This window comes from Ambystoma mexicanum, chromosome 2q (assembly GCF_040938575.1).
Source record: "Ambystoma mexicanum isolate Mex_15411 chromosome 2q, UKY_AmexF1_1, whole genome shotgun sequence".
In the NCBI taxonomy this organism is placed as follows: Eukaryota; Metazoa; Chordata; class Amphibia; order Caudata; family Ambystomatidae; genus Ambystoma; species Ambystoma mexicanum.
The window spans coordinates 1,353,195,298-1,353,210,264 of NC_090924.1; the positions used below are offsets into that span (position 1 = coordinate 1,353,195,298).

Genomic DNA, 14,967 nt, shown 5'->3' on the forward strand with positions numbered 1-14,967 from the left:
AGAATGCAGCTATACCCCTCGATCAATACGGCCTAGTTGTTCACATACGAACATTACCCCATGAACACCTCATCATTCGAATACAACGCAGCTATATCCCATGACAAACCGGCCTAGCTGCACACATAGGCGTCCTACAGGCCTAACACAGCCAGAACCCAGTCCTGGTGTCCACCCACCAGTCTGCACACATTCAATCGACATCAAACCACCACACCTAAAGCAGGATGCAGCTACCATCAGGCAAATACAACAGCTACACACATAACAGGTGCACCCAAGCACCCTAAGACACCCTACTCTCTCAACTGACCAGGACTACGGTCCCCGAGGGCGTTCAACCTACCAGCACTTTGAGGTCATACCAATGATATATAGAGCGCTATATGAATGCCAAATAACATAACATAACACATTACCCAAAAAGGCAAAGGAGGTATATCTCTTAACTGTGCCTGCTTTACCTTTATGATTGTGTTGGCTCTTGGTTTGTAGATGTGTGAGGCTTAGTAGGCGCTTTAGCCTCTACTCATCCTTATACTCCTGAAGGGCAGAAGTCAATTTGTCACAGCAGCATTTTGGCTTTTATTGTGGTCACAAAGGGCACTTTCTTGGAAAATTGGCTGCATATTTCAGTTCATGGAAGCAGAGGGAACTGTAAGGGAAGTCTGGTAATGGAGAAGGACTAAGAGCGCCCAACCATTTTTATTTTTGCCTTCAAGGAATATAGTGTGTGTGTGTGTGTGTGTCTGGCTTGTATGACTGTTGTTATGTGTCTAAGTGTATATGTGACTGTGTAAAGTATATGTGGAAGGAACATCTGTGTTCATTTGACACTGTTTCTAAAGATGTGGGTGATGTTGATTTCTATGTGCAACTTTAGTTGGTCTGATAAGTGTTCTGGACAAGACAAAATAATGAAACAAATAGGGGGTCATTCAGAGTTGGGTGGCATTGTAAAATCAGCAGTATTTGGCAAATGCCGCCAATTTTACGGTCCACCCAATTCAGGGCTTGATCACATTCCACCGGCAGTATTCCATGGGAATACCAGCGGCAGAATTTTACGCGGACTTTCTACCAAAAATGTACCTATTTTTGCCACCATCTGAGAGATGGAGTTAAAAAAACAAATTGGTCAACTTCTTTTTTACTGTACAGAAGGGGAGTGCAGGTGCTTTCTTTTAATACAGTGAACCCCGTTTTATGAATGGCCATGGTAAGGGGGTAAAAGGGTGGGCATCTCAAACATGTAATGGATAAATGGGCCAGGGTGGACCCTTTTGTGCATCAAACAAACAGTAGTGGCATCAGCCACTACTGTACATACTCTATTTCCAGTTTAAATTGAAGGTCGAAATGGCTGTAATAAAGTGTACAAAAACCACCCATTTACTTTACAATTGGCAGGCGTGGTACTTCTAAAATATGTCTGGGGGTATTCTAAAAATACCACCTCTGCCAGTGGTAAATTCTGAATTGGACAGATTTTTGGAAATACCGCTGGTGGTGGTGGTCACTTTCTCCAGTCGCCTTTCATTACAAAAAGAATCTGCCCAACTCTGAATGATCCCCTTAGTTTGTAGTCTATTAATGATTAATACCTGAATGTTGAATCTTTCTTTGTGTATTTTTCAACTGTGCCCAAACGTGAGTACCACAAACAACCTTGTAATGATGGTCTGGACCATGGCTTGTCTACACAGAATTCTTGTTTTATTAAATGAAATAAATTCAGAGGTCTTCAAAGAAAATCAAATGCACAGAAGAACAAGTTACTTACCAACTGTAACGTTCTTTCGATTGGATTTTCCTCCCATGTATTCCTCATTTTAGATATATCCTTACCTTCAGATTTGCTGCTTCTAAAAAACAATTCTCTCTCCACCAGAGGGCGCTCCACTCGGGGCTGCAGCATCGATGTCCCTCGGCGACATCCGTCGAGCGCCGACGTCATCCGCTGTATAAATTCCTCGATTGATTGTAGTTAATGGCGTGCCTCTTTTGACCCAAGCCTTAAAGGAATTTTGAGTGTAAACCACTTAAACTGTACTGTGGGGTAGGCTGGGAGGGTCGATGAGGACTACGTGGGCAGAACATCCAATCGAAAGAACGTTACAGTTGGTATGTAACTTGTTCTTCAAATGGATTGTGTCCTCCCACGTATTTCTCATCTTAGATAGACTCCCAAAGCAGTTAAGTGGGAGTAAAGAAATATTAGTCATGTACCGAATGAAGTACTGATTTAGCAAAAAGACCTCCTTGTGAAGAAGACGAATCTAGAGTATAATGTTTTATAAAAGTGTGCATGGATGACCATGTGGCTGCAGTGCAAATACTTTGCACTGGGACACCCCTTTGAAGTGCTGTTGAAGTCACCATGTCTCTGGTTGAATGAGCCCTTAGCCCATCTGGAGGATCTTTCCCAGCCAATCTATAACATTCAGTTATAGGCAAAATTATCCATCTAGATAATGTTTGCTTAATCACTGCTAGTCCGAATTTGTGGCCAGTGTATTCAACGAAAGGTTGGTCACACCAACGTCATCTTGCCAATCTTGAAATATAGAAGCTGAAAGCCCTTGTAGGGTCTAATCTAGGTAGCCTTTCCCCTTCCTTACTTGCGTGAGGAGGAGGGTAAAAAGTAGGCAGTGTTATTTTTTGTGACAGGTGAAAATCTGAGACAATTTTTGGCAAAAAAGAGGGTTTTACCCTAAGGACAACTTTATCTTCATAAAAGATGGTGTGAGGAGGCCCGCTGGAAAGTACCTGCAAAACTCACTTACCCTGCGGGCGGATGTTATTGCCACAAGAAGTATTGTTTTTAAACTAAGGAGCCTTAACGGATAAGAAATAAAAGGCTCAAATGGAATGCATGTGAGGAACTTTAGTACTAAGTTTAAGTCCCACACAGGTACTTGAAAAGGTATTGGAGGAAACACATTATTTAGACCTTTTAAGAATTGTGTTATCAAAAGGTATCTTGAAGTAAGATTCTTCCTCTGAGGAGCGCTTGAAAATAGATAGCGCTGCCAAGTAACCCTTTATCGTGCCGACCTGGAGCCCCAGATTAGTCAAGTATAACAGAAAAGACAATATTGTGGGAATATTACACTGAATCAGGTCCACATTCTTATCTCTGCACCAGTTACTGAACTTGTTCCAACGACACCGGTATAGAGATTTAGTTGCTGGCCTTCTGGCCGAAAGCAAGATCTCCATGACGTCATCCGGAAGGTCCCAATCCTTGTATCTCAGCCTCTCAGAAGCCATGCGTGAAGGTTGAGTGTCTTGACCTCTGGATGGAGAATGTGACCTTCCTCTTGCGAGAGAAGATCCTCTCTTTTTGGAATCGTATTGAAGGGCAGATGGACATGTCCAGAAGGTCCGGGTACCACGTTCTCCTGGCCCAATACGGGGCAATTAAGATCATGGTTTGCCTGAACTTTCTCAACCTCCCGATTACTTGAGGGATCACAGGGACTGGAGGAAACGCATACAGGAGTGGAAATTCCCAGTCCACTACAAACGCGTCCCCTAGAGCTCCACTCAGAGGAAATTCCCTTGAGCAGTGCAGTTCGCACTTACTATTGACACTGGTCGCGAACAGATCCACTTGCAGGATTCTCCAAAGGGCGAAGAAATTCTGAAGGACTTCCTGAGCTAGTTCCCACTCATGGGAGACTGTGCTCTGCCTGCTCAGAGCGTCTGCCGCTGTGTTTTGCTCTTCAGCTAGTTGAACTGCCGACAGAGAGATCCCTTCTTGTATTGCCCAGAACCAGAGCTGCATTGCTTCTCTGCACAGTGGTAGTGACCCTACTCCTCCCCGCTTGTTGAGGTAGTACATGGCCACTGTGTTGTCCTTCATTATCAGGACATTCGTTCCCTGTACAGAGGGCAGGAAGGCCTTCAGCGCTAGTCTGATTGCCCTCAGCTCCAATATGTTGATGTGTAGTTTGGACTCCGATGGAGTCCAACGACCGCTGAGTGTCAACTCATTGGTGTGAGCTCCACAATCTGTGAGTGAGGCGTCCGTTACTACTATTATCTCCGGCCATGGTTGCCAAAAAGCTTCTCCCCTGAGGATATGTTCCCTGCAAGCCCACCATTGCATATCCTGTTCTACTCTGGTTGGAACCTGCAAACAATCTGACATTTCCCCTGAAAATTGGAACCATCGAGTCCTGAGGGCCCATTGAAGGGATCTCATCCTCAATCTGGCTTCTGGCACCAGAAAAATGCAGGATGCAATAAGACCGAGCAACCTGAGAAAATCAAAGGCCGGTAGATACTGGGCATTCTGGAATTTTAATACCATCTGCAGAATGTGGTGAGCTCTCGCTTTGGGAGGCGAGGCTTTGCCCGAACAAGTATGCAGGACTGCTCCAATAAACTGGAGTTTCTGAGATGGTATCATGTTTGACTTTTTTAAACTCGGAGAAAAGCCTAGTTTGTGAAGGAAGTGGCAGGTCTTCAACAGATGTTCCTGGGCTTGTTCTGGAGAACGTGCTCTGATCATCCAATCGTCCAGGTAGGGGTAGACGTGGATCCCCTCTCCTGAAACTCACTGCCATCACCGCCATCAAGTTGATGAAAACTCTCGGGCAGAGGTCAACCCAAAAGGCAGAACTCAAAACTGATAGTGAGTATTGCCAATCGCCAACCTCAGGTACTTTCTGTGCTTGAGATGGATTGGCACATGAAAGTAAGCATGCTGAAGGTTCAATGATACCAACCAGTCTTGGAGTTGGAGAGCCTGAAGGATCTGAGAAAGTGGGACCATCTTGAACTTGTCCTTCCTGAGGAACTTGTTCAAGCTTCTCAAGTGCAAGATGGGTCTCAATCCTCCGTCCTTCTTTGGTATGAGGAAATATGGGGAATACCAACCCTTGTTCCTTTCCGCTACAGGTACATGATCTATTGCACCTTTCTGTAGCAGGGTTAAGACTTCCTGCAACAGGAGCGGGTCTAGACGTTTGACAGAGTTGTATCCCGGCAGGTGATACTGAGTTTTCTTTTGAAAAGGGAGGCAGTAACCTTGGGATACTGTTTCCAGTGCCCAAGCATCTGAAGTAATGCCCCGCCATTCTTCCAGATGCTGTGAGATCCTGCCTTCCACGGGGTCTTGTGGGTCAAAACCTCAGAGTGGTTTTGCGGCAGCTGCAGCAGCGGCTGAAGGGACTGTTGCTGGGGCAGATATAGTACTTATTCCTCGCCCCGAGGAAATTTCCTTTGCCCTCTTTGACTGGCCTGTCTCCTTCCTTTTCCAAATGAGGAATAAAATCGAAAGGGACGACCCCTCCAGGAAGATGAGCCTATGTAGGGGCATTATTGAGGTTGTTGTATAGCGGCACTGAGTGATTTTGCCGCCACTTCAGAGGTCTGCAGCTTCTCCAAACTTTCATCCGCCTTGCTGCCAAACAACCTCGAGCTGTCAAATGGCATATTGAGAAGCCTGTACTGCACATCCGGTGCAAAACTTTACTTCCTTAGCCACGCAAATCTGCGTAGCACCGTACTAGATGCCATGGACCTACTGACACTGTCAGCTATGTCCAAACCTGATTGAAGGCATTCCCCCGAAGCCTCCTTTCCATCCCTTACTATGGTCAGGAACCCTTCACGTTCCTCACCTTCAGGGATGTGTTCAGCTGCCGCTGACATCCAGTCCCACAGGGTATATGTAAATCTTGCAAGGGTGCAAGTTACATTTGTAGATTCTAAAGCCATGCTCCCTGATGTAAAAATCTTTCGGGACCATGCATCAATTTTTTAATCATCCCTATCTGGGGGAATTGGAGGGTATGCAGCATTTCTAGTAGACGTAGCTGTCTAAACTACAAGACTTTCAGGTGATGGGTGTTTAATCAAGTATTCGGGATCTGAGGAACAGGGTCTATATTTTGACACATATTTTCTATTTACTTCCGGAATAGATTCAGGGTTTTCCCATGCAGTGTTAACCCTCCTTTGTAAGGCTACATGAAGGAAGTATGGAGTCTTGCTGAGGTCCTCCTAAAAGGATGTCAGTCATATCATCCTCCTGATAGACAGGTGAATTTCTACTCCATCGCATGAATTCAGGTACCCTGTTCATCAATTCTCTATATCCCGCATCAGCATGCGCAGCCGGGTCAGGCTTTTCAAATTCATTTTCTGGAGATGTATCCAGAACACTTACTGACTGCAAGCACTCATATAAGTCTTGCATCTTAGATTGAGGCTCAATTAACTCGCCAGGGACTTGTTTTGTACCAAATTTCACTCCAGCAGGTGAAACATCTTCTGCTGATGAATCTCCATACATGGAGGACATGGTTCTAAAGAAATCATGTCTATTTTCTGATACCTTTTCAGGTGGCATAGACTTCGACACAGGTTTCGATTTTGTAACTGGAGTGAACAAAGACGTCGACAAAAGCGTCAATGACGTCGATGTTGTAGTCATCACCTTCGATATCGTCGAGGAAATCTTCGACACCTTCGAAGGAATTGTCGACCCTGTCGAATGAATTGTCAAGACCGTCGAAGGAGCCTTCGACACCGTCTACTTTGCACTCGATGTAACCTTTTTGAGTTAGGTTGTCGACACCTTGTGCTCCACCGCCTTCGTCAGAGGCTTCGAGGATGTTTTAGGCGAGGACTTAGATGGCGTATGAGAATCTGATGCCATTTTCTTGAGTTCCACCTCCAATTTATGCACCGGTAGGCGTTTTTTATGAGACGTCGGGGAAGATTCCCTGGACGACACCATTGACGATTTTTTGTCGGATTTTCTTGTCTTAGATATTCCCCTGTCATTTTAGGTGCATGGTCTTCGCTAGACTTTTTTGAGGGGGTCTGGGCCGCATTTCTCAAAAATCTTTAGCATAGATGTTCTGAACGTTTCCCACTTTCATGGGGAATCATGTTTTGATGGACATGTAATGATTTCCTCAGACGACGTTGAGGAAGAGGGAGACCAGTGTCGTCTTTTCTTCGCCTTTTTTGAGGCAGAAGAGGACTTTCTGGGTCTACTCCTCGACCTAGATTTTTTGTGACGTTTTGATGAAGTCTCAGCCGAGTCTTTTCTCCCTCTCGAGGAAAACTTTGAGGATTCCTCCCCCAGCGCCAGTTTACCCCTCCGTTCCTTTAAGGCCTTATGGGTCATCGACTGACAGGAACCGCACTCGTCTATACGGTGGTCGGAACCGAGGCACCAGAGGCAATTCCGGTGGGGATCAGTTAGCGACATCTTTCTCCCACATTTCTGGCCTTTCTTGAATCCAGTCTTCGGTGCGGAAGGATTAGATGAAGACGACATTTTTGTACGAACTGAAGCACCGTTTTATTCAATCCTAAGCAAAGCTAACGGAAAAATGGAACTGAGGCCAATGGGCGCGCTTGAGGCATTTATATAGCAGATGACGTTGGCGCTCGGATGCCGCCGAGGGACATCGATGCTGCAGCCTCGAGTGGAGCGCCCTCTGGTGGAGAGAGACATTTTTTTACCGAAGCAGCAAAGCTAAAGGTAAGGATATATCTAAGAGGAGGAATACGTGGGAGGACACAATCCATTCGAAAAAGTATTTTCCTTCTGGAAATAAAAAAAGGTATACCGACTCAGGCTCCTTGCTGCCTCATAAGCCCAGCAGGGCTCAGGTGCTTTCCCTTCAGACTCCTCTCGTCTCTGAAAGAGTATGAAAAAGAACAGACTAGTCCCTTATTAGTTACAGGGTTATATAGGGGCTGGTGCCTGATCACCCAATCGCGGTCAATCACATACAGAAAGTTATAAATGTACCCCCAAGCCCTGCCCCTTCCTTTCGTCGATTTAGGCCACCGCAATGCCTTGCCTCGCAGCCTCAGTGTTAGGGAACCGGTGTCGCTTATTTCATGGTGCGTCCTTCAGGTATTTCGTTCTTGTTTGCAACAGAGTTTTGCATAGAAAATGAATGTAATGCTAGCCGCGTGCTTTCATTCACGGGGTCCGCGTAGTTGGGTGCTGATTCGTTTGTAGTTAGCCCCGCAGTCCCTTTCCCTCACACCGGGTCGTTCCCAGCCCTCCTCCGCATGTCCAACAGTGCTCCCGTCCGGTCGCACCCGGTTGGAGCGATAGTCGTCTCTGGTTCCCTTGGTCCCATTTTATGATCCAATGTTGCGGCCGTTTCACGTTTTGGCGCTTCAAACACCTGCGGCGCCGCTGGTTCCCAAGTTGTCACTGGGGCCCATCCAGACTCAGCCCATACCAGCATTGTTGCTCCTTCAGGACTCTTCCCCACACGGCAGCTGCAAGGACCGGAACGGCCCCACCACTCGCCTTCCAGTGAATCGTACTCTCTGTCTGTTTCCCCACAAGTGTGGCCCTTACATACAGCCACCGGATAAAATTAGCCGTTCGGCCCGATGCAAACTTCTTGACAGGTAATTCGGAATGATGAAAAGCTGCTGGTTTGTGAACGGTGGTAAACTGGAATGCTTGTAGAGTGAGGAAACATCTTAAAACTCTTCGGTTTGAGTTTATTTATTTATTATTTTTGTAGTTTTGAGTCTTTGTATGGTGAGCCACAGTAAAGGTGCATGGTCTGTAAACACAGTAAACGGTCTACCTATCAGGTAATACCATAAAGTCTCGATAGCCCATTTTATTGCCAGGCATTCCTTCTCAATCGTTGAATAAGCTGTTTCATGGGATAAGAGTTTCCGACTTATAAAAGCCACCGGGCGTAATTCTTCTTCACTCCTTTGAGATAAAACCGCACCCAACCCAGAACCGGATGCATCAGTTTGTACAAAGAAAGGTTGCTTGACGTCCGGACAGGGTAGCACCGGAAGGGCAGAATTAATGGCCTTGAGCTGATCAAAGGCTCCCTTCGCTTCCTCGTCCTGTAGTATGTCCTTTTTGTAGCTTGTTCTTAGAGCATTTGTTAATGGACTCGCAATAATAGAAAACAGAGGTATGAAGTGACGGTAGTACCCCACAAAACCCAAAAAAGCCCTGATTTGCTTTTTGTTGCTAGGCATGTGTAGTCTCATTAGGGCTTATACTTTATCCATCTATGGTCTGATGACTCCACCACCAACCAGGTAACCCAGGTATATGGTCTGTTGGGCTGCCAGAACGGTTTTCTTCGGATTTATGTGAAGACCGGCTTCTTCCAGTGCAGTTATTACCAATCTTAAATACTGCAGATGTTCATACCAAATTCCACTAAAGACAATAATATCATCTAGGTATGCCGAACGATATTGATCATGAGGAGCTAAAACCCGATTCATTAGGGAATGGAAGGTTGCCGGCGTCCCATGATATCTGAACGGCAAAACTGTGAATTGATATAGTCCTGACGGAGTGGAAAATGCGGTTTTTACTTTGTCTTTTTGTTGGAGAGGGATTTGCCAGTACCCTTTTGTAAGGTCTATTGTACTGTCAGTCTAAAAATCCAATTTGAGACCGAAACGCATTTTGGTGGCCGTGGGCCAACCGTCTCATGCACGATACGACAGAATATAGGTTTTCGAGTTTTCCAATGAACGGCCATTTTGATGTAACAAGAATCGCCATTTTGTTTTCTAACCATTGCTCATTGCTTTCTGTTCCTATTGCTTCGCAGTATATTTTCCGCTTACACTGCTCGACTGTGGAACATTGTTGTCTGTATATAAAAAGGACAAGGCCACAGGGCCGAGAGGATAACAAGAGTTTCGCTGAAACACAAACGTAGGCAGCGCCAGGAAGAATGCTCGGCTCCCTCCTTAATGTAGCCTTGAAGCAGAGCCGCAGGGCATTTAATCATTTCACAGCTGCCAGCCAGTCTCGTTATATGGTAGAATATGTTAGAATAATACCGCTAAAGGCTTGAATTATGCTTTTCTAACGGCCCCCCTTGCTGAGCCCGCTAAGAGCATGTCGGCTCCCAGGACACGAATAGCACCTAATAGATAGCAAGGTCCGGAATGCAACTCCCCCCCTGTATGTAGTTCGCTTCCAAGAACAGAAGCGCTGTGTTCTATTCAATAACCAAAGATGCCTACGCACTCACAAATTGTTACTAGAATAGATGTTTGAAGGTGTCATAGTGGTCGGAGATATCCATCATCACACCAAGTTCAAAGAAACCCAATGAAGAGGGGTGTTATACATGTCATAGCTGATTGTTTGATATGCATTTTGTATATATGTAACTGATGTACATATTTCACTCTCTTGCGTCCCTCGACGTCTAGAGATACACTTCGCGGGGCGTGAGACCGAGTTGGCCAACTGAGACTTTTGCTTTGCAATAAAACCCTAGCTTTGGGAATACAACCTTGTGTCTGGCGTCTCTATCGTGTGTGGTGACCCGCCTTGTTTCCATAGACGTCATGGTCCCCTAGGGGCCCCTTTCAGTACTGAGATATTGAGCTGCCCCCAACTTCTCTAATAGTTCATCAGTGCGAGGCATTGGATAGGCCTGGTATGTGGATATGGTGTTTTCTGTAGTGCATACAAAATCGGTTTCGGGACAAGTGCAATAGGCAAAGACCAGTGACTTTTAAAGGGTTTGTTGACTCCTAATTTCAACATTTCTTCCAATTCAGCCTTTATGGCAGCTCTTCGAGACTCTGGAAGTTTATAAGGATGTACTCTTACATTTTTTGAGGGATCCCTGTTTATCGAATGTTCTACAAGGGTTGTCCTTCCCGGAAAATACGAAAACACATGTTGTAGTGGGGAGAGGAACGGAACTAAAGGTGGATGTGCTTAGGACTAGAGAGAGTGTCTGTGCTCCGACTGGTAAGGGATCCAGCTCTTTCCATTCTTTAAGAAGGTTAATGTGATAATTTTGTCTTTTCGTCTTTTTGTCTGGTTGTTCTACCAAATAGTTTACTGGCCCCAGTACTGCTACGATTTTATAAAAGTCCCCTCCACAGGGCTAGCATTTTATTGTGTGAGGTGGGCAGTGACACCAACACCTTGTCACCCACTCGGAAGGTACATACTCTTGTGTGTCTGTTATAGTACTTCTCTTGTGCCACCTGAGACCTACCCAGATTGTCTTGAGCCAATTCCCTTAGCTTAGTGAGGTGGGACCTTAGGTCTAATACATAGTCAGTAAGGGATTTCTCCTCTTCCTGCTCTTCCCATTCACTTTTCGCAATGCCCAATATGGTTTGTGGTCTGTGTCCAAACAATAGCTCGAAGGGCGAGAATCCTGTGGAGGACTGAGGGGCGTCTCTCAGTACCATGAGGATCCAAGCGATCACCCTATCCCAATCCTTTCCTGTAGGAGCTTTTACTCTCCTAAGCATCTGTTTGATTGTTTTATTTTAACACTCCACTAGTCCATCTGTTTGGGGATGATACACCGACGTGCGTATTTGCTTTATGTGAAGCTGCTGACAAACCCTTTTCATTATATCGGAGACAGAATTTCATCCTTGGTCTGTCACAATTTCAGCGGGTAGGCCCACCCTAGAAAAAAAAGGCACCAGCTGATTACACACCTGTGTGGCGCTTATTCTCCTCAAGACCCAGTAAAAACCGGTCCAACTAGAGGAACAGTCAACATCAAGATAGAAACACTTCGACCTGAGCCTAGAGGAACAAACTGGCCCATTGTGAGTCGTCAGCCACAATGTTTCGACTGTGGCGAATGGGGACACATTGCTAGGTTCTGCCCCAGAAAGACAAAGGTGGGACCTATGGTTTTGTCTGAATGTCCATCCGTTAAGGCCTTAATTATTCCTTCCATTGTGTTGTCAGAATCCCACTGCTGCCACCAAAATATGCAATGATGGGCTGGACCATGGCTTGTCTGCACAGAATTCTTGTTTTATTAAATGAAATAAATTCAGAGGTCTCAATCAAAGAAAATCAAACGCAGAGGAAAAAGTATTTTCCTTCTGGAAATAAACAAAGAAAAGTATAAGGACTTTGCTGCCTCATAAGCCCAGCACGGTTCAGGTGCTTTCCCTTCAGACTCCTCTCGTCTCTGAAAGAGTATGGAAAAGAACACACTAGTCCCTTCCTAGTTTCAGGGTTATATAGGGGCTGGTGACTGATCACCCAATCAGGGTCAAGCACACACGGTAAGTTTTAAATGTTCCCCCAAACCCACCCCTTCCTTTCATCGATTCAGGCCACCGCAATGCGTGCCTCGCGGCCTCAGTGTTAGGGAACCGGCGTTGCTTTGTTTCATGGTGTGTCCTTCAGGTATGGCGTTCTTGTTTGTAACAGAGTTTTGCATAGAAAATGAATGTAACGCTAGCCGCGTGCCTTCATTCACTGGGACTGCGTGGTTGGGTGCTGATTTGTTTCGGTAGTTAGCCCTGCAGTCCCTTTCCCTCACACCTGGTCATTCCCAGCCCTCCTCCGCATGTCCAACAGTGCTCACGTCCTGTCGCACCCCGGTTGGAGTGATAGTCGTCTCTGGTTCCCTTGATCCCGTTTCATGGTTCAACGCTGCGGCCGTTTCACGTTTTAGTGCTTCAAACACCTGCGGCGCCACTGGTTCCCAAGTTGTCCCTGGGGCTCATCCAGACTCGGTCCATACCGGCATTGTTGCCCCCTCAGGTCTCTCCCTGACATGGCAGCCACGAGAACCGGAACGGCACCCACCACTAGCCTTCCGGTGAATCGTACTCTGTGTCGGTTTCCCCACAAGTGTGGCCCTTACAAACCTATTCTGTAAGCACTATATAACATCCATGGGTGCTATGAAACTCGTTTTGTAATGAGCTCCCCAGTGGTCTACAATTTCACCAAAGTATAAGGAAAGCATTCTTACAGAAAGAAACTTAGAATACATTTTAATATGTATAAACCCTTACTTGCTTGGCAAATAGGATTTGTGATAAGTTGCTGAGTAACAAACCAATGGTGTATGGGGCACAGATTTGCCAATGTTACCATCCAGGATCACATAATATGTCACTTAAATTCATACATTGGTGCTAGGTGGTATGAAGATGGCCCTGTGCCCAGGCTCCTCTCCCTCACCGACTGTGGAGGCCCATGTGTGGCTGCTGAAATCAAGAAGAGGGTCTCACCCCATCCAAACAGAATCTGATCAGGCATTTTTGTCGCTGTGGCTCAGGCAGCAGTGGCTCAGGCAGCAACGGCCCAGCCAGCCTGTGGGGCAACTGCACCCTTGGCCCCCTTCCCAGACCGCCACTGTGGATGAGTGATGAAGCAGAGTGGAATCAAGTGAGTGAAGCTTTGAGCGTAGTGCAGTGAGTGAGGTGTTGTACAAACAATGTTGAGTGCATGAGTGGTTGTTGAAGGGAGAGGGGTGAGTGCTGCGATTAGTGAAGAGAGTATGAGTGAGACGTTTGTAGTTTAAATGGTTGAGACAAATGTTTCAAGGAATTGTTGAGTGTATATATGAGTGGGGTGAACAGAGAGTTCAGCCTAATGAATGCAGGATTGGTACAAAGCCATATCATCGACACCCATTTTTTCGGCTGCTGTTTTTCTGAACAGTTTTTGCAGAAGAAACCCATCAACATTTTTTTGGGCGGTTCGGCATGAGCATATAAATGGTTGGATGTGGGGTCGGGAACAGTTAAAAATAGCTAGAAGAGGGCTTGGGGAAACCCCCTCCATAAATAATCCCCCAAAAATGTGATGAGTTTTTTCAGCAAAAATGGTTTGGAAAAACACCCGTCGAAAAAACAGATGTCTATGATATGACATAGAACCACAGGATGAGCATTGAAGAGTATAGGGTGTGGTCAGTGGGGTGAATGGACATGTAGGTTAGAGTTTCCAAAGTTTAAAAGTAGATGGGGTGTATAGGGTGGATGCTGGAGAGGGTGAGTGTATGGGGTAAGCGTGTCTATTATATTCCCTCCACCAGACCATGAGAAGTTAACAAATGTTATTGCACTAACTCCCAAACTTCCAATCTTGTGCAAGCAAAACAATTAGAAATGTCAATGAATCAAATTGATCGACTGATTACAAATGTGATGCATTCTGTTATCAGACCCATTCACACCAGAGTGCTCCATTGCTTTTTGCCAGTAAACCATGTCACAACGTCAGCTAACAAGACATTTAGATTGGGAAATCTCATTTGTTTAACTGTTTAATGAACAAACCGATTTGGAAGGTTTTACCTTTAGCAATAACAGTTTGCAGACAAAACTTTATAACATAAATGGCTATAGTTAAATAACACCTTCTACAGATAAATAGATTACCTCTTTTATATACAGGGACAAAATATACTATTTACAGTCTAGTAGATCATATCTTTTAAAAAGAGATTTTTAACTTTAATCTCCCTCTCAATCAACACTCAGGAGATTGACCGACTGGGAACCTGCTACAAATTACTCTGAATCCAGCCAGGATGACAGCTTCTTAAATCCTTGGGCGTACCAAAAAAACACGGATCTTTCCCCAGCGAATACAAACACTGAAACGTGAAAATGCAACACTTGTAAAATCCCCCTATCACACTATTCTCATTGATGATTGCGAGGGGACATGTCATCAGGTCCATAGGGCAGTCCTTCTCAGGTCTTCCAATTCCAGGGGATGCACACGTCGCCGTCCTGCAAGACAGAGTAGAAGCGGGAAACGCAGAGGTGCATGCCCTGCAGGTGGGGCAAGGACTCATTCAGGAGCCTGCTACAGCAGTCTATCATCTGTGCATTGGAAACCCCAGGTTCCTTGTGGAGTCTTCGTAGGGAAAACTTTTCGGTGCAAGCATTGCTCAGCTCCCTCTCCCTGACTTTCAGACTGAAATTTAAAACATGAAAATCAACATTTGTTCAGGCAATGAAGTTCAAACAAAGTTGAGAATTTGCAAAGTTCTATATTAGGAATGCTTTGTGTTCATCAGACTATATCAGAACCACTGTAATTATTGCTCGAGGGCTCACCATAGAGAAGGCCAGATTTCTATACTCGTACACTCAGGGCTCGATAACCTGAGAGCATCTGGAAATAGATTGACATGGATGGCCAATTTGTACACCTCATAGCAGATCTGGCGT

General features: G+C 45.5%; 1 protein-coding gene across 7 annotated transcripts in view; it reads right to left on the reverse strand.

The window, feature by feature from the left end:
* Window positions 1-14,033: 14,033 nt before the first annotated feature.
* The window catches only part of TCAIM (T cell activation inhibitor, mitochondrial), a 722,456-nt gene continuing 721,522 nt past the window's right edge, over window positions 14,034-14,967 (reverse strand). For all 7 annotated transcript variants that reach the window (XM_069648822.1, XM_069648827.1, XM_069648823.1 and 4 more), the window contains one exon: window positions 14,034-14,710. In XM_069648822.1, the coding sequence (XP_069504923.1) occupies window positions 14,485-14,710 (226 nt within the window). In that variant the 3' untranslated portion in view covers window positions 14,034-14,484. The remainder of the gene's footprint in view (window positions 14,711-14,967) is intronic.